This window comes from Lycorma delicatula, chromosome 2 (genome assembly GCF_047948215.1).
Source record: "Lycorma delicatula isolate Av1 chromosome 2, ASM4794821v1, whole genome shotgun sequence".
NCBI classification, from domain to species: domain Eukaryota; kingdom Metazoa; phylum Arthropoda; class Insecta; order Hemiptera; family Fulgoridae; genus Lycorma; species Lycorma delicatula.
Genome location: NC_134456.1, coordinates 95,273,712 through 95,290,206, shown reverse-complemented (window position 1 = coordinate 95,290,206; position 16,495 = coordinate 95,273,712). Strand labels below are relative to the sequence as shown.

Genomic DNA, 16,495 nt, shown 5'->3' with positions numbered 1-16,495 from the left:
AGTCGACCTGAGTCTGTTGAGGACTACGTGTTTACCGGTAGGTTTGCAGCTGCGGGCCTGGCAAACCGGCATCAGTAATCGTATTTGCCTACACAAACATACACCCAGATCTGGCAGCAAGCTGGAAAAACTAGTTGAAATATATCAATATCAATAGCAGTTCAGTAACAAATGATCTGCCTATTGTCGAAAACCAAAAGAAAAGTTGTTTTCAAATCCAAACTTAAAATTACATCGATTTACATTGATTCTGATTTTGCAGCATTACGGAATAGTAGCAATAATTACTAATTAATTATAAAGTTTAAGACTACAAATATAATCATCCAGTTAACTGTTAAATTTTTCCTTTTAAATTCAAAGTCCAAAATTTCAACATAATAACAGAACAGAAATAGATATAGATTTAAGAACATATTTTTTATCTTTTTTCTTTGTTGTTTTTCTTTATATAAAGAAGGTATCGGCACAAATGATGTCTATTTTTTTTATTTATTTTTTTTTTTTTTTACTAAATAGTTAAAAAAACCGCGACTCACTAGCGGTAAAACTCATCATCGCAAAATCAGCTGATTTTCGAAGTCGAGAGTTCTAAGGTTCAAGTCTTTGTAAAGGCGATTGCTTTTAAATGGATTTGAATACTAGACTGTGAATACCGGTGTTCATTGGCGGTTGGGTTTCAATTAACCATACATCTCAGAAGCGGTCGTCCTTCCTTTCTTTTTCCTGTTTAGCCTCCGGTAACTACCGTTTAGATAATACTTCAGAGGATGAATGAGGATGATATGTATGAGTGTGAATGAAGTGTAGTCTTGTACATTCTCAGTTCGACCATACCTGAGATGTGTGGTTAATTGAAACCCAACCACCAAAGAACACCGGTATCCACGATCTAGTATTCAAGTCCGTGTAAAAATAGCTGGCTTTACTAGGACTTGAACGCTGGAACTCTCGACTTCCAAATCAGCTGATTTGGAAAGACGCGTTCACCACTAGACCAACCCGGTGGGTTAGAAGCGGTCGTCCTTCGTATGTTCAGGACTACGTGTTTACCGGTGCGTTTGCAGCTGCAGGCCTGGTAAGCCGATAGCAGTAACAGACACCCAGATCTGGTAGCAACCTAGTAAAAACTAGTTAACATATATTAACAGTTAAAAACATTCTTTCTTAATTATTCAACTGTACTTAGGTACGTAAATGACGAGTCGGTCGTCGCAAAATTTGATAAAGCGACCTACCATCCAATTTTTTCTGATTTCCATGGATGAACTGCAGTTTTATTCTAATTAATTTTTTTAAGATGCCAATTGAGGTTTTTAAGAAACAGATTTTCCAACTTAGTTGGAAAATAACAACATCCTTTTCATAAATTTTTACGTAAATTATCTTCCGTTTTTGATTAATTTTAATAGTAAAATGTAAAAACATGACTCAAGTGTGCTGTCACTGACAACAGCAACTCGCCGGACAGTTTGTTTAAGAAACAGGCTGAGTAGAACAAAATACTATTTTATACTTTATTCTGTTATTTCATTTTTTAACTTTTTTTTACCAAAGGTGTTTAATTGTTGTAAAAGCTTGTTTGTTCTACAAATTATAATGAAATGTCGGTTAAATTGATAAGCTAATGAAATAATTTTTTCTTAATCGCTTTAATGTGTACATATTGGGAAAAACTTAAAATAAAACATAATTTAGAGTCAAACAGTTTCCAATATTGAAAGATTAGATTTCCAGCGTAGATATCACTAAAAGTTTCATTTACAAAAGCTTTCTAAAAAGATTTTTTTTATTTAATAAACGACAGTGAGCCTGAATTTCGTAAATGTCAACCCAGAGGCAAAACTATTTTATTTTTTTGAGTTCATATTGCTTTTTAATGCCATTAAAATTTATATTTCTGTAAATAAAAATACACCAGATTTATCACAATAATTTACATCGGTACATAATCTGCTTCACATATTATCATGACTTGCAAATAGGGTATTGGGCAACGCACAATATCCAACATGTTGATCGTTTGGGTTTAGGTTGAAGTTTGAATTGGTAAACAATTTTTCCATTATAATTTATTATTGGTACCGCTAAAGGGATCATTATTCTATTGCAATGGTTACACTACCCACGAAACATCAGTTTTTAAAATAAAAATAACTTTTATTGCAGTTCACTTATCACTAAATTTCTCATTTTAATCTGTTATTTTAAATAAAAATTTCTGTTATTATCACACACACACACACATAGAAAACAGCGTTATACCCATTGCTCTTTCGGCAAGGGAGCTCCAGACGGCCTACAGAAGGTGACGGGCAGGCATCGCCGGGGAGAACGGACTCGCACGTTCCTCGCCTGGCAAGAGACCCGGGACCGCGAGAGCAGAGGTCGATGGACCGCAAAATTTATCCTTCTAGTCAGACCGTGGACAGAGCGGCGGCATGGAGAGGTGGAGTACTACGCGAACAAGTTTTTAACGCGTCACGGGAACTTCCGCTTTATCTCCATGCCATAGGGAAACCGCCGTCTCCCGACTGTTTCTATTGCCCCGGTGTTCGGGACGTCCACCGACGTAATAGAGGCGGGTCTCGGAGCACTGAGCCCCCACAACGTGGCTGCGATGATGCACCATGATCTGAGCAGCTGGGAGAGTACACGATTCGTCAGGGGTATTCTCAGGGCCAAGAAGGGCGACGTGGATAGTCCTGAGTCAGATGAAAATTTGGTGGCGGCGACCTTCTCAGGCTAGGGCTTCGCCTGAAATAATGTGTAAAACAGTTCAAGGTCGAGTCCTGGTAGAAAGGGCAGTGGTTTTAATCTAATCTGCTGACGGCAGTTGGGTAAAACCACCAGTAGGAGCCCAACACTGTGCATAAATGCATTTCCACCCCCCACCCCCACCTACCCACTAAATTATTATTATATTACATATAATTATATCATTTTATAAAATCAAATCTATCAATTTATATCAAATATATAAAATCATTGTTTTACAATGCTTATAGTAATCTTTCAGATTAAAGAAAAATTCTGATTATTACAAATATTTAAATTCTTTAAAGAAATATTTTTTTCTTTACTTATTAACACTCGCATTCATAGGCCAACATCAAATTATAATTATTGTACATAAAAAGTTAAAAAAGTATAAAAAGTTTCAAGCCTGACTGATTCAAACCAATCAAATTACTATTTTTGCACGCCTGAGTGATATTTTGTTGTATGAATGTGCATGTGTATACAATTATTGAAATATGTGCATATACTTAAAGATAAAAAATAGGGAAGTAAGAAAATAAGAAAAATGTAATTAAATAAATTGCAAGTAAGCCGATTGGCTTATAATGATAACATTACAACACAGCCTAATTATATCACATGTCGTACTTCACTCAAGGTGAGGCACAGAAACCTACTCTGCATGTTAAATTGAACAGTTCAGAATTTAAACGTTACTGTTGAGCATAATTGCATTCTTTGAATTCCATTCCTGCCCTTCCACAATCTCTATTTATTTGCTCTGTGTGACTTACATTATGCTAATCTACGCTTAGTCTTTCAAAGTGCATGTAACTAATAAAAAATGGATTATATCACATTATTATTTCACATACATAGGCAATATACATATGTATTCATTATTTACACAATATTAACTGCGCAAATCACCATATAAAATCGCTGAATAAGTATCATTAAAAATAAATCACTTTTACAAATGATACATAGTGATAAATTACATTTATAATATTATTTTAAAGGAAAATTGCAAAATTGCTACGAGTAGATAGACAGATACATTATCTATTAACACCTTATTTCATAAGATTAGATACTGTATTGGGCAAAAGTCACCTAATATGAATTTTCAGAGATTTTAAAATGTACAGAAACACAATCATATATACCTTCTCTGGGTTTTTTTAGCAGCAAGATTATTTTCTTATGAATATTTAAAATACACACAGAACATACTTGTCCAAAAAAAAAAAAACTAACATGTAAAAAGGATATAGTGGTACAGTAAAATCTCTCTAAAACTGATTTGAAAAGTCAGCAGTTCACATCTTTATAGACACTATATAGAGATATATATTGTATAGATCACTTACACTAGCTTAAAAAAAAAAATTTATTTAGAAGACGTTTCATAAAAATAATTTAATATTAAACAAGTAACTATGTAGACAATAACAACACTTAAAGCTCTAGAAATTCAATAGGTTAACACACAGATGAAAAGAGATTCATTTGCAAAACATAAGTGTTTCTGTAGATTAAAAATTTCTAAAAGTTCATATAAGGTGACTTTAGCACAATACAGTATCTAATCTTATGAAATAAGGTGTTAATAGATAATGTATCTGTCTATCTACTCGTAGCAATTTTGCAATTTTCCTTTAAAATAATATTATAAATGTAATTTATCACTATGTATCATTTGTAAAAGTGATTTATTTTTAATGATACTTATTCAGCGATTTTATATGGTGATTTGCGCAGTTAATATTGTGTAAATAATGAATACATATGTATATTGCCTATGTATGTGAAATAATAATGTGATATAATCCATTTTTTATTAGTTACATGCACTTTGAAAGACTAAGCGTAGATTAGCATAATGTAAGTCACACAGAGCAAATAAATAGAGATTGTGGAAGGGCAGGAATGGAATTCAAAGAATGCAATTATGCTCAACAGTAACGTTTAAATTCTGAACTGTTCAATTTAACATGCAGAGTAGGTTTCTGTGCCTCACCTTGAGTGAAGTACGACATGTGATATAATTAGGCTGTGTTGTAATGTTATCATTATAAGCCAATCGGCTTACTTGCAATTTATTTAATTACATTTTTCTTATTTTCTTACTTCCCTATTTTTTATCTTTAAGTATATGCACATATTTCAATAATTGTATACACATGCACATTCATACAACAAAATATCACTCAGGCGTGCAAAAATAGTAATTTGATTGGTTTGAATCAGTCAGGCTTGAAACTTTTTATACTTTTTTAACTTTTTATGTACAATAATTATAATTTGATGTTGGCCTATGAATGCGAGTGTTAATAAGTAAAGAAAAAAATATTTCTTTAAAGAATTTAAATATTTGTAATAATCAGAATTTTTCTTTAATCTGAAAGATTACTATAAGCATTGTAAAACAATGATTTTATATATTTGATATAAATTGATAGATTTGATTTTATAAAATGATATAATTATATGTAATATAATAATAATTTAGTGGGTAGGTGGGGGTGGGGGGTGGAAATGCATTTATGCACAGTGTTGGGCTCCTACTGGTGGTTTTACCCAAGCAAGATTATTTTCTTATGAATATTTAAAATACACACAGAACATACTTGTCCAAAAAAAAAAAAACTAACATGTAAAAAGGATATAGTGGTACAGTAAAATCTCTCTAAAACTGATTTGAAAAGTCAGCAGTTCACATCTTTATAGACACTATATAGAGATATATATTGTATAGATCACTTACACTAGCTTAAAAAAAAAAATTTATTTAGAAGACGTTTCATAAAAATAATTTAATATTAAACAAGTAACTATGTAGACAATAACAACACTTAAAGCTCTAGAAATTCAATAGGTTAACACACAGATGAAAAGAGATTCATTTGCAAAACATAAGTGTTTCTGTAGATTAAAAATTTCTAAAAGTTCATATAAGGTGACTTTAGCACAATACAGTTTCTAGTGTTGAATAGATAAAGTACCTCTCCATCTACTCATAGCAATTTTCCTTTAACTCATATGTGAGAGATTGTACAGGTAAAAAAAAAAACGAAAAAAGATTACCAACTTTAGATTACACAAATACTGATTTCTTAAATCAAATACTGTTATGGTCGTAATATGCTCTACAACAAAAGCTTAAATGTCCTCGTGCAGGTATATTTACCTAAACATACCTGTGTAATCTTAAATATATTGGTTTGGCAAGCAGCTATAGAGGTTAGAAAATGAGTTTTTTTTTCTTTCCACAGGAGGAGGAAAAATGTGCTTTGGAGATGCCTAGTAGTCCATACTACTGGGTGTGTGAGATTTCCCGCCAAAACTCACTAAGCAGGGACTCACTAAAAAATCTCTCCCTAAAAACAACATGCTGTGGTACCCGTCATGAAGGCATTACTCGGGACATGCTGCTGTCATCATAGGGCACAGTTATGAAAGGTCCCTTTAAATGCTACTTTCCTAATGATGATACTGGTGCTTTTTCTAATTCCTAATGATGGAAATTACATAAAAAAAGGTTGTTTTCTTAACAGAAACTTTCTTAAAACAGTAATTAAATAATTGAAATCTGATAAAGGACAGTGGAATCAGATGTGTAATTGCAATATTTAAAATACAATTTGAAGCTCAATCATGAACATCCAGCTAACAGTAATGTGCACCATAGATTACTAAAAGCGTTTTTATTTATTTTTTTTTTATTGAATTATTATTCATCGTAAAGGTTTTTTTACAATGAGAGGTTAATAAATCAATATATTTAAATTAAAAAAAAAGTTAAAAAAAAGAAAGGAGATGAAGTCTGATTCAAACCGATGTGCCTTCCCTAAAATCCAAATATTTCATTAATTAAAATTTTATTTGGCTCTAATGCTGGAGCCAATGAAAATAAGTATCACTTATAATATATCATTAAAGAGCTCTCAATCAGGGCTTATTACTGCAGTTAAGAAAAAGTCAAAATTCCTAATTTTTTTGGATTTTGAGCTTTTTTGGACACTTTCAAAAAAGGTTCATTCAATTGCAATCAAAAGAGGAGGTACACAACTAGATGTTACAACAGTCCTAAATCCAAAATTTCAACATCCTACTGCTAATTGTTTTTGAGTTATGCGAGATACGTATGTATGTACAGACATCACGCCAGAATTAGTCAAAATGGATATTTTCGTTGGAATCTGAAAACCAAAATTTTTCTTTTTCACAATATTTCCTTTACTTCAAACAAGGAAGTAAAAAGGGAAAAAAAAGATTACTAAAAATAACACGTATGAGTTCACCCAACCGATCAATACAAAACAATTTTTAAGTGCTGTGTTAACAGATGTATTTTTAGGGAGAGGTTTATTTGCAATATTATCTCCTAAGGTCAAAAACAATTAGGTTATGAATTAATTTGTCTAAAATTTATTTTTTATGACATCCTTTCATTATACATTGATTTACCATATAAAAATAAATTAATTACTTATAAATTATGGTAATAGAAAAAAAATGGATACAATCCAAACCTATAATCATCTTGAATTTTTATTACTCATATTTCATCTGTTTAATAAATATTTAGAAATTATTGTTTGCAATTTCTTTTTCCCCCATATTGGTGATATGGTAATATTAAAGACATAACGTATATCAAATATATTATTTCATTACATAAGGGGTTTCCTAACTTTTTTTAAGATCAACATCATTAACAAGCTATAAGTAAATCCTCTGAAGAAGTTGCTGCTAATTAGCTCCAGAAAGTTCTTTGGAGGAGTTGTTTTATTAGTTTAAAAGCAAGTTTTTTAATATTCAATAGATTTTCAAGTTTTAGCATAGATGGTCATAAGTTTAACTAATCTAAAGAAAATAATAACAGCCACTGTCTGTTATTTTTTTTATTATTTTTCTTTTTGTCAGTGACATGTGTTGTTGAATTTGTATTCATGTTGCATATATTTTCATCATTAAATCGTATGTGTAATGTTTTAACTAACTGCTTAAGAATATGCCAGTACAACATACTGCAACATACATCAACTTTCACGTTTCTTTACTATAACACCTCTGAAAATAATTCAGAAATAGTCGAATAGTATACGTAGCATTTTTATAATAGAATTTAATTATGAAAATTTTATCACATTCAAGTTGATTTCATTTTATGACAAACCGAATATAATTATAAATATTAATGAAGTAATTTACTTGTGTCAAATGCTTGCAAGTGTGTAAATGTGTGTATAAAACAAATAAACAACATAAAAATTTTATTAACTCTTTTCAGTAAATTAATTTTAAAATTGTATATTGTAATTGAAATAAGCATTTGCTATGTACAATTTTTCTTACCGATAGCCAAAACTTTATATTCTACACTAAGGAGTTATTGAAGTAATATGTAATAGATTTTAATAAATGAAGGCTAATTTCAGAGAATGAATATTAAATAGCAATATGTTTACCAGATTTATACCACTACTTTTAAGTAAGCAATATTAGCTAATGAAATATACATAATTAGATACAGATAGTCCAAAATGTGCACCATATTAAGAAACAGGATTTAATACTGTAGAGAATCTTGTAATCCTAGAATAAATATTCCCAATCCATTTCACTTATTTCAAAAGTTTACTAAATAATTTAGAAGTGACACTACCTGCCTCAAACACTGTTAAAATTCTATATTGAAAATGGAGTACATACTTGTTAGTTATACTGATCTACCACTGTAAGAGCTTGTATTAGATAAAATTTTATAATTTTAAATATACTAATTTGTTTCGTTTTGTTGATCCCAAACAAATGTTTATGTTTTATCCATTATTCTAAATAACAATAAACATAATAAAATTTTATGAAAACCATTTTTTTTTTAATTGCAGCTAAGAAGAAATTTAACAAAGAACTGAAATTTGTTTGTCTGGAAAAAATACAAACTTTTACACTTGGCTTAATCAGAGTTGTGTTTACGTAAAATGTAATGTTACTATATTTATATGTTTCTATGAAGATACTGATGAATGTCAATTCTATGCTATTTTTGAAAGAATGCTTTTTTGAATTCATTGTAATTTGTTTGTAGCTACATCTTGCCTATTCTTTCTTTTTCCTGTTTAACCTTCGGTAGTTACCGTTTAGATAATACTTAAGAAGCTGAATGAGAATGATATGTATGAAGTGTTTGAGAAAAGTAGTGAGATTGGTAACACTGCGAGAAAACTGGCAACGCTGTGTCTACCGGTTCGTTCATCTCTACCACATGCTCAGTAGGAGTTTCAACTACGTTCAGCCAACACATTATTTTTGACAGCGCCATCAGTGAAGTTGTGTTACGAAAATGGAGCATCGGAATTTAGAGCGACATTGTGTAATCAAGTTTTGTGTTAAACATGGGGAGTCCACGAGAGTGTGATCTTTGAAAAGCTGAAACTGGCCTATGCGGAACATTGCTTGTCAAGAGCACAAGTTTTCCGTCGGCACAAATCACTTTTGGAAGGCCGAGAACACGTTGAGGATCAACCTCGCTCAGGGAGACCTTCAACTTCAAAATCAGACGAAAACATTGAGCGTGTGAGGGTTCTTGTGAGATAAGACCGTCATTTAACAATAAGGATGATGAGTGAACAGTTAAATTTAAACACTTTCACCACACATCAAATTTTGAGAGACAATTTGGACATGCAGAAGCTTTGTGCTAAATTGGTGCCGTAAAACCTCACAACAGAACAGAAGGACATTCGAAGAAACATGTGCGTTGATCTTCTTGAGAGGATTTACAATGACCAAGAATTCTTCAATCGTGTGATCACAGGTGATGAATCTTGGATATTTGAGTACGATTCTGAAACAAAGCGGCAAAGTTAAGAGTGGCACACTCCATCATCTCCTCGGCTGAAAAAATGTCAAATGAGCAAATTAAAGATCAAAACCATGATGATTTGCTTTTTGACAGTAGGAGTATCGTGCATAAAGATAAAGAATTTGTTCCTCCAGGACAAACTGTCAATCAAGTGTTTTACAATGGTTTCCTTGAAAGGCTCAAGGAAAGAGTTATTCGTGTGAGATCAGACATTGCAGACAAGTGGAAGCTTCATCATGACAATGCCCAGTGTCACATGGCCATTTCCATCAGGGAATTTTTGACCTCAAAACGCATTCCAACGGTTCCTCAGCCCCCGTATTCACCTGATTTGAGTCCTTGTGACTTTTGCCATTTCCCAAAATTGAAACATGTCTTAAAAGGCATTTTGGAACTCTGGAGAACATTCAAAAGATTGTGACCCAGTTGAAGCCTTCCAGCGCTGCTATCAAGGGTAGGAACAACAACTCTGCCAGTGTAAAGCTGCCCAAGGGAACTACTTTGAAGGGGATAATATTGTTTGAAAAAAATAAAAACTTTGGTAAGTAAAAAGTCAATCTCATTACTTTTCTCACACACCTCGTATGAGTGTAAATGGAGTGTAGTCTTGTACAATCTCAGTTCGACTATTACTGAGATGTGTGGTTAATTGAAACCCAACCACCAAAGAACACCGGTAACCACGATCTATTATTGAAATCCATGTAAAAACAACTGACTTTACTAGGAGTTGAATGCTGGAACTCTTGACTTCCAAATCAGCTGATTTGGGAAGACACATTCACCACTAGACCAACCCAGTGGGTTACATCTTGCCTATCCAATACAGAACCATTGTGCAGTAAGAGCAGTTACTTTATAACTAAGACAATACATACGGCAATTGTATTTTGTGTGCAATGGTTTCTTTTTTTGAGCTATTTTTTTTTTTCAGAATTTCTGTTTATATATGTAACTATGAATTTTTATTGTCTTTAGTTTTGATTTTTGTTATTCAACATACAAATGGTCAATAAATCTGTTATATCAATTCATCTGTAATTGGTATTTTATAGTATTGAGTTCTTCTGTATCATCCTCCAGCAATGTGATATGTTGAACAGTTTGGGAGCCATGGTTTTTAAAATTTGCAACGTTTTGTGTCGTTAAGTTGTTTGGAGGATCTGTGTCTCATTATTGGTTTTCTGTTGTGTTTTTTTAATCAGATTTTTGTTTTTCACCTTTTGTAATAATAAGGTCCAGAAATTTGTTTGTTTATATTCAGTTGTAAAGCTTAATTTTCTATTATTACAGGCAAATTTAATTTGTTCATAAATTATAATTATTTTATATATATTTCCTGCCTCAAAAAACCTCCAGTGGTAATTTCAACAGGAACCAAAATTTAACATTAGCAGCACTTATCACTAAAGAAGGCTACTGTGTATAATTGAAAATATTTCAACATAAGTTTCATTTAGCAATAATTATATTTTAAACACGTCATAAAAAAAATTTGCATAGTATTTCCACAACCAACTGTTACAGAAATATGTAACAGATTTGAGTGTTAAATTAGTGTTTTGAATAGAATTACATAACAGTGAGACTCTTACCTCACAGTAAGGCCTCTTAAAGTATAAAGCTAATTAAAAAACGTCAAATCTAATTAATTTTGATTGAAAGTACTCATTTCATTTTTTTTATTTTATATATTTGTCTTTTTTTTGTTTATTTGTTCTAGATGTAGAAGACCTGGCTTTAAGAGTGAGTCTTATGCATAACGGCGGACTTAATAGCAGTTCATCATCAGATGTCAGCAATACAAATCACTACCTGGAACAACTGATAGGTAATTTTGAGTTTTTCTTTTAATAATAAATTACACTGGTATACAAAATTTTATCCTAGAGCAAATAGAATTGATTTCTATTGTATTCTTCCCCTTGATGTTAACAAATGTTAACATTTTGTTCTATCACCCTCAGTTTACAAATTACACCCTCTTCAGTGTTATATACATTATGAATATTATGAAATTATGTTATGGTATTTCACATTTATAATGCATAAATAAATAGAAAAATTGTATTGATTAAGCATTTAAAAATGATTAGTTTGTTATGAAAGAAAGTCTGCAGTAGCATAGCACAATACTTTAGTCATAACTGCTGGATGATGCAATTCTAAAATTGAGTAGAAGATTGCTCACTTACTGACTTAATTAACATTGTTTCTTAAAGTGATTGTTGCAAGCAACATCTCTTTTGATTATAATGTTTGAGTTACTAGTTTAAGCCATAGCCAGTCTACGTTCAGTGTTGACTGTTGATATCTGGACATCTTTCGTGTGCATGTGCTGACATAATATAGTTCAGTGTAAAAATTTCTCAGTTACAAAGTATTCTAAATTTACATTTCATCTTTTGAATTCAAAACATATAAAGAATATTTTTTGTAGTGTTTGTTTATTGTGTGATTTTGCAAAATGCCTGGAAATTGTGTAAACCTCCTGGACAGCTTTTGCTACATTTGAGGTAACATTTAAATTTCAGGAACGAGTTTTACTCCTCTCATCAAAAAATGTTATGAACTTTATTCTGGCTGCAAAGTTGGTAACCAAGACAAATATTGAGCCCCTCATATTTGTTGTGTTACTTGTATCAGATTCCTTACAAACTGGTCAAAGGGTTCTCGGCACATGAACTTTGCTGTTCCAATGATTTGGCAAAAGCCAAATCATGAATCAGATCATGCCACCAATTGTTACTTTTGTCTGACTAATATTGCGGACATTAGTTCAAAATCAAAGCATGCTATTTCATATCCTAATTTACCATCTGCCGTGAGGCTTGCAGCTCACAGTGAAGAACTGACTGCGCCTAAACCACTAGAAAATATCATACTTAGTGATGTTCAACAACACAAAGATGTGGCAGAGGATAATGATATAAGGGTTGATCCAAAGTATGAAGCTTTGTGTTCGTCTGGTAAACCACATTTACAAGGGAATCCCAATAACTTAGTACGAGATCTGAACTCATCAAAAACAGAGGCAGTACATTTAGGCTCACAATTAAAGATTGGAACCTCCTCCATCATAAAACAGAAGTATGTGTTTTTAGGAATAGGCATAATTACTTTAAAAATTTCTTTGTATTTGAAGATGGACTTGTTTTTTGTAATTATATTCTATATATAATGGAGTCATTTGGCCATGAGTACAAAACAGAGGAGTAGCATTTGTTTATTGATTCATCTAAAGCTAGTTTGAAAGCCATACTTCTGCACATTGGGAATGAGTTTCCATCAGTGCTATTATTCCATCATAGCTTACGCTATGGATGTGAAAGAAACTTACACGAACATGAAATTTCTGCTAGATAAAATAAATTATGAAGAATTCATGGAATATCTGTGGTGAAAGTAATTGCTCTGTTGCTAGGACTTCAACTTGATTTCACCAAATATTGTTGTTTTCTTTGCAAGTGGAACAGCAGAGACTGAAAAAATCATCACTTACAGAAAGAGTGGTCAAACCAAACAGCATTAACTACAGGAGAGAATAATTTTTTTAATACAAACTACTTGTTGATTCAAAAAAATTTTATTTACCTATAAAGCTGGGGCTTATGAAAAACTTTGTGAAAGCAATGGATCGAAGTGGTCTTGTTTTATACTTATTTAAAAAATAAGTTTCCAAAGATTAGTGAAACAAAGCTCAAAGAGAAGGAATCTTTTGTAGGAGCTCAAATTAGAGATTTATTTAAAGATTACATCTTTTATGTTAAATGATGTGGAGAAAGCTGCATGGAAGTCTTAGGAGCATTTGCCAGAACTTCTTAGGCTACCATAAATCTGAAAATTACAAAGAAATAGTGGGTGATCTTTTAAAATCTTATAAAATCATGAGATGCAACATGTCACTGAAGATTCATTTCTTGGATTCACGCGTGGATTTCTTCCCATCAAATATGAGAGCAGTCAGCGATGAAAATGGTGAACAGTTCCATCAGGAAATATTGAATATTGAAAAGCGGTGCAGGGCAAGTGGGGTCCAAGCATGCTAGCTGACTATTGTTGGACCCTAAAGAGAGATGTTCATGGTGCAAAATATCATAGAAAATCAAACATTATTACTTTTTAGCTAAGAGTATATTATTCTAAGAATGCATTTTAAATGCATAATGTGGTAAAATTAAAATACATGTAGTTGTCTCTAGAAATCCTTACGTGATAGACTAATTTTGAAACCATATTTGAATTCAGCATAGAAATGCTATTAGATTTACCCATTTTCACTTCTGCTACAAAAAGAAATCAAATTTTGTATACCAGTATTATTATTAAATAAAAACAATTGGTTGCACATATTTTCATTAGAATTTTCTCCTCTCGTGAAATTAACCAAAACCAGCTGATCTAGAAAAGGAAGCATGCCAATAGACTAACTGGGTCTCCAGTTATCATTTAAAAGTCAATGTATTTTGTATAAGAAATTATTTGACCTAAATTTTATTACTAAATAAAACATTAATTGATAAAGAGTTTTCATGTAATGTATTCAGTTTCTATTAAAATCATTTCAGTCAGCCATCTTGTAGTATAGCACAAAAATATATCATAAAGAGCAAATTTGTGTTGTTTTTTTTTAATTCTTAAAATGATACATCAAAACTACTAACTGTAACTGCTTTTATTTAAAAAATTTTTATCATTCACGATATTTTTTTTTCTTCATTATTGCGTTTACATTTTTCGTGTTTGCATTTACATTTTCTTTATTGCTTTACTAAAATACTTCTTAATAGACAAAAATTGACTTCATGAGCAAGAGAAAGAACATTTGTACGATGATAATTCAAACATTTAACTATAATTAGTTATAAATTATTGTATAAACAACTAAGCCATAATTGTGCAGTCCTCATTTAATTAATGTATTGTTTTATTTTACAGCTGAGAAGAAACTGGGAGAAAATAAAAGCAATATCTATATAGAAAAACAACCCAGCTGAAGAAGTACACATTTAGAATTTTACAACGAAACTCTTTCAATACTGTTCCTGACTAGATTATAAATTAAGAATTATTTTATTCATATACAAATGTTTATCCAATAAATACATAAATACAAAACAAATACATATACAAGCAAATACCACTTAATGCCTTAGAAAAGAATGGAAGAAATAGAGAGAAAACAGCAAGGAAGAATTGCAGTAATATGTAAAGACTGTGTATATAAAAAAAAGGTGTAACTGTATCATATACTTTTTATTATACCATAATCTATACTATGTTGATCGCATAGTATTTAGGTATAAAATATTATAAATATATATAGTTGTAGAAGTGTAAAAATTAAAATTTATAAAATTAGTTTATATTTTTTGTTAATAAGGAATTGTATAATTGTTAGTTATATTTTGTATATGTAGATTAAATAAAATTGCAGCTAACTTAACTTAAGAGTGCCTACATGAAGACTTCTTGTGTCATGTTAGAAAAATCTACTAAATAAAAGAATCTACAACTTATTGCACTTGTTATTCATTCATACAAACCACAATCTTTGTAAATTTTAATAAATTATAATGTGGAAGACTATGCAATGGACCAGTCACAACAAACAGAAACAAAAAAAATTGATTTTACATCACAGAACACTATGTGTTTAAATAAACAAGTACATCCATCATTTTAAAGACTACATGCATCATTCATTTTTACCTCCATACTGTCCAGCACACGTATACTAAAATGAATGAACAATATAAAATAAAAATTGTTTATTTCAACAAAAAAATCGGTTTTTATTCTTTCAGTACTAGTGTAATTCTTTACATTATAGTATACTATTATTGAATTGAATTTCATCGCATTATCAATGCTGCCTACAAACAGGCACTAAATTTTACTAAGAAGGAATTATAACTGCACAGAACACGTCATGAAATATTATCTAGAAGTGAATGTAACTTATGAATTATCTGTCTCCCTTTCCCTCACAAACTATAAATGTTTTAAAAATAATTTAAATTTAATAATGTGACAAATAAAAATTTATAATTGAGCAAAATGACCAGTAAAAAACTTTAGGAAGATTTTATTACAGCAATCTTTATTTTTTTATGAGGATGATATAATGAGAAAAGATTTTCTGTTACTCTTCCTAAGAAAAGACCTAGGATAAGTTGAATAAGAAACCAGTATACCATCTGCACTAACGACAACTTAACTTTATTTATTTTTTCATCTTTCTCAGACCTGTTTATTATTATCAATAACATTTATATATATATATATATACATCAAATCTTTGATGTATATATATATATATATACATCAAATCTTTGATGTATATAAAATATACTATAACTGAATGATTCAGTTATATATAACATGAATGATGTTACTCTTCATTCAGTTATATTAAGACTAATTTATATTATTAAAGATTCATTCAATAATCACAGATAGCAAATAAAAAATAAGTAGCAATTTACATATGAGTTATTCAACTGAATCAACCAAGTACAATATAAGGTCAGAACTATATATTTTACTATGAAACTACTATACAGAGACTCTGTTTTATATAATAAAAAAAATTATTATTTAATGTTTATGTGTTTGAAAAACTTATGAAATTTCTGAAAATAGTAAATGAAATGTCTTCTTGAAGATGGTAACTGCCAAAAAAAACTAGTAGAAGAATGTAAATTGAAGAAAAAAATTAACTTCAGTAAGTAAAATTTAATATAGATTATTATTTAATTTATAGTAGAAAAAATGTATTCCTTAATGGGAACATATACAATATATGTGTGGGCCAACATTTTATCTAGGATAGGACAAAATAAAAGTTTATTCCAAAGAAGATGGCATGAATGT

General features: G+C 30.6%; 1 protein-coding gene across 1 annotated transcript in view; it reads left to right on the top strand.

Moving 5' to 3' along the window:
• wgn (Tumor necrosis factor receptor superfamily member wengen) overlaps window positions 1–15,138 on the top strand; it is a 182,478-nt gene extending 167,340 nt beyond the window's left edge. Inside the window, exons 3-4 of the mRNA XM_075355841.1 lie at window positions 11,343–11,450; window positions 14,558–15,138. Of these exons, the coding sequence (XP_075211956.1) occupies window positions 11,343–11,450; window positions 14,558–14,616 (167 nt within the window). The 3' untranslated portion in view covers window positions 14,617–15,138. The remainder of the gene's footprint in view (window positions 1–11,342; window positions 11,451–14,557) is intronic.
• The last annotated feature ends 1,357 nt before the right edge of the window (window positions 15,139–16,495 follow it).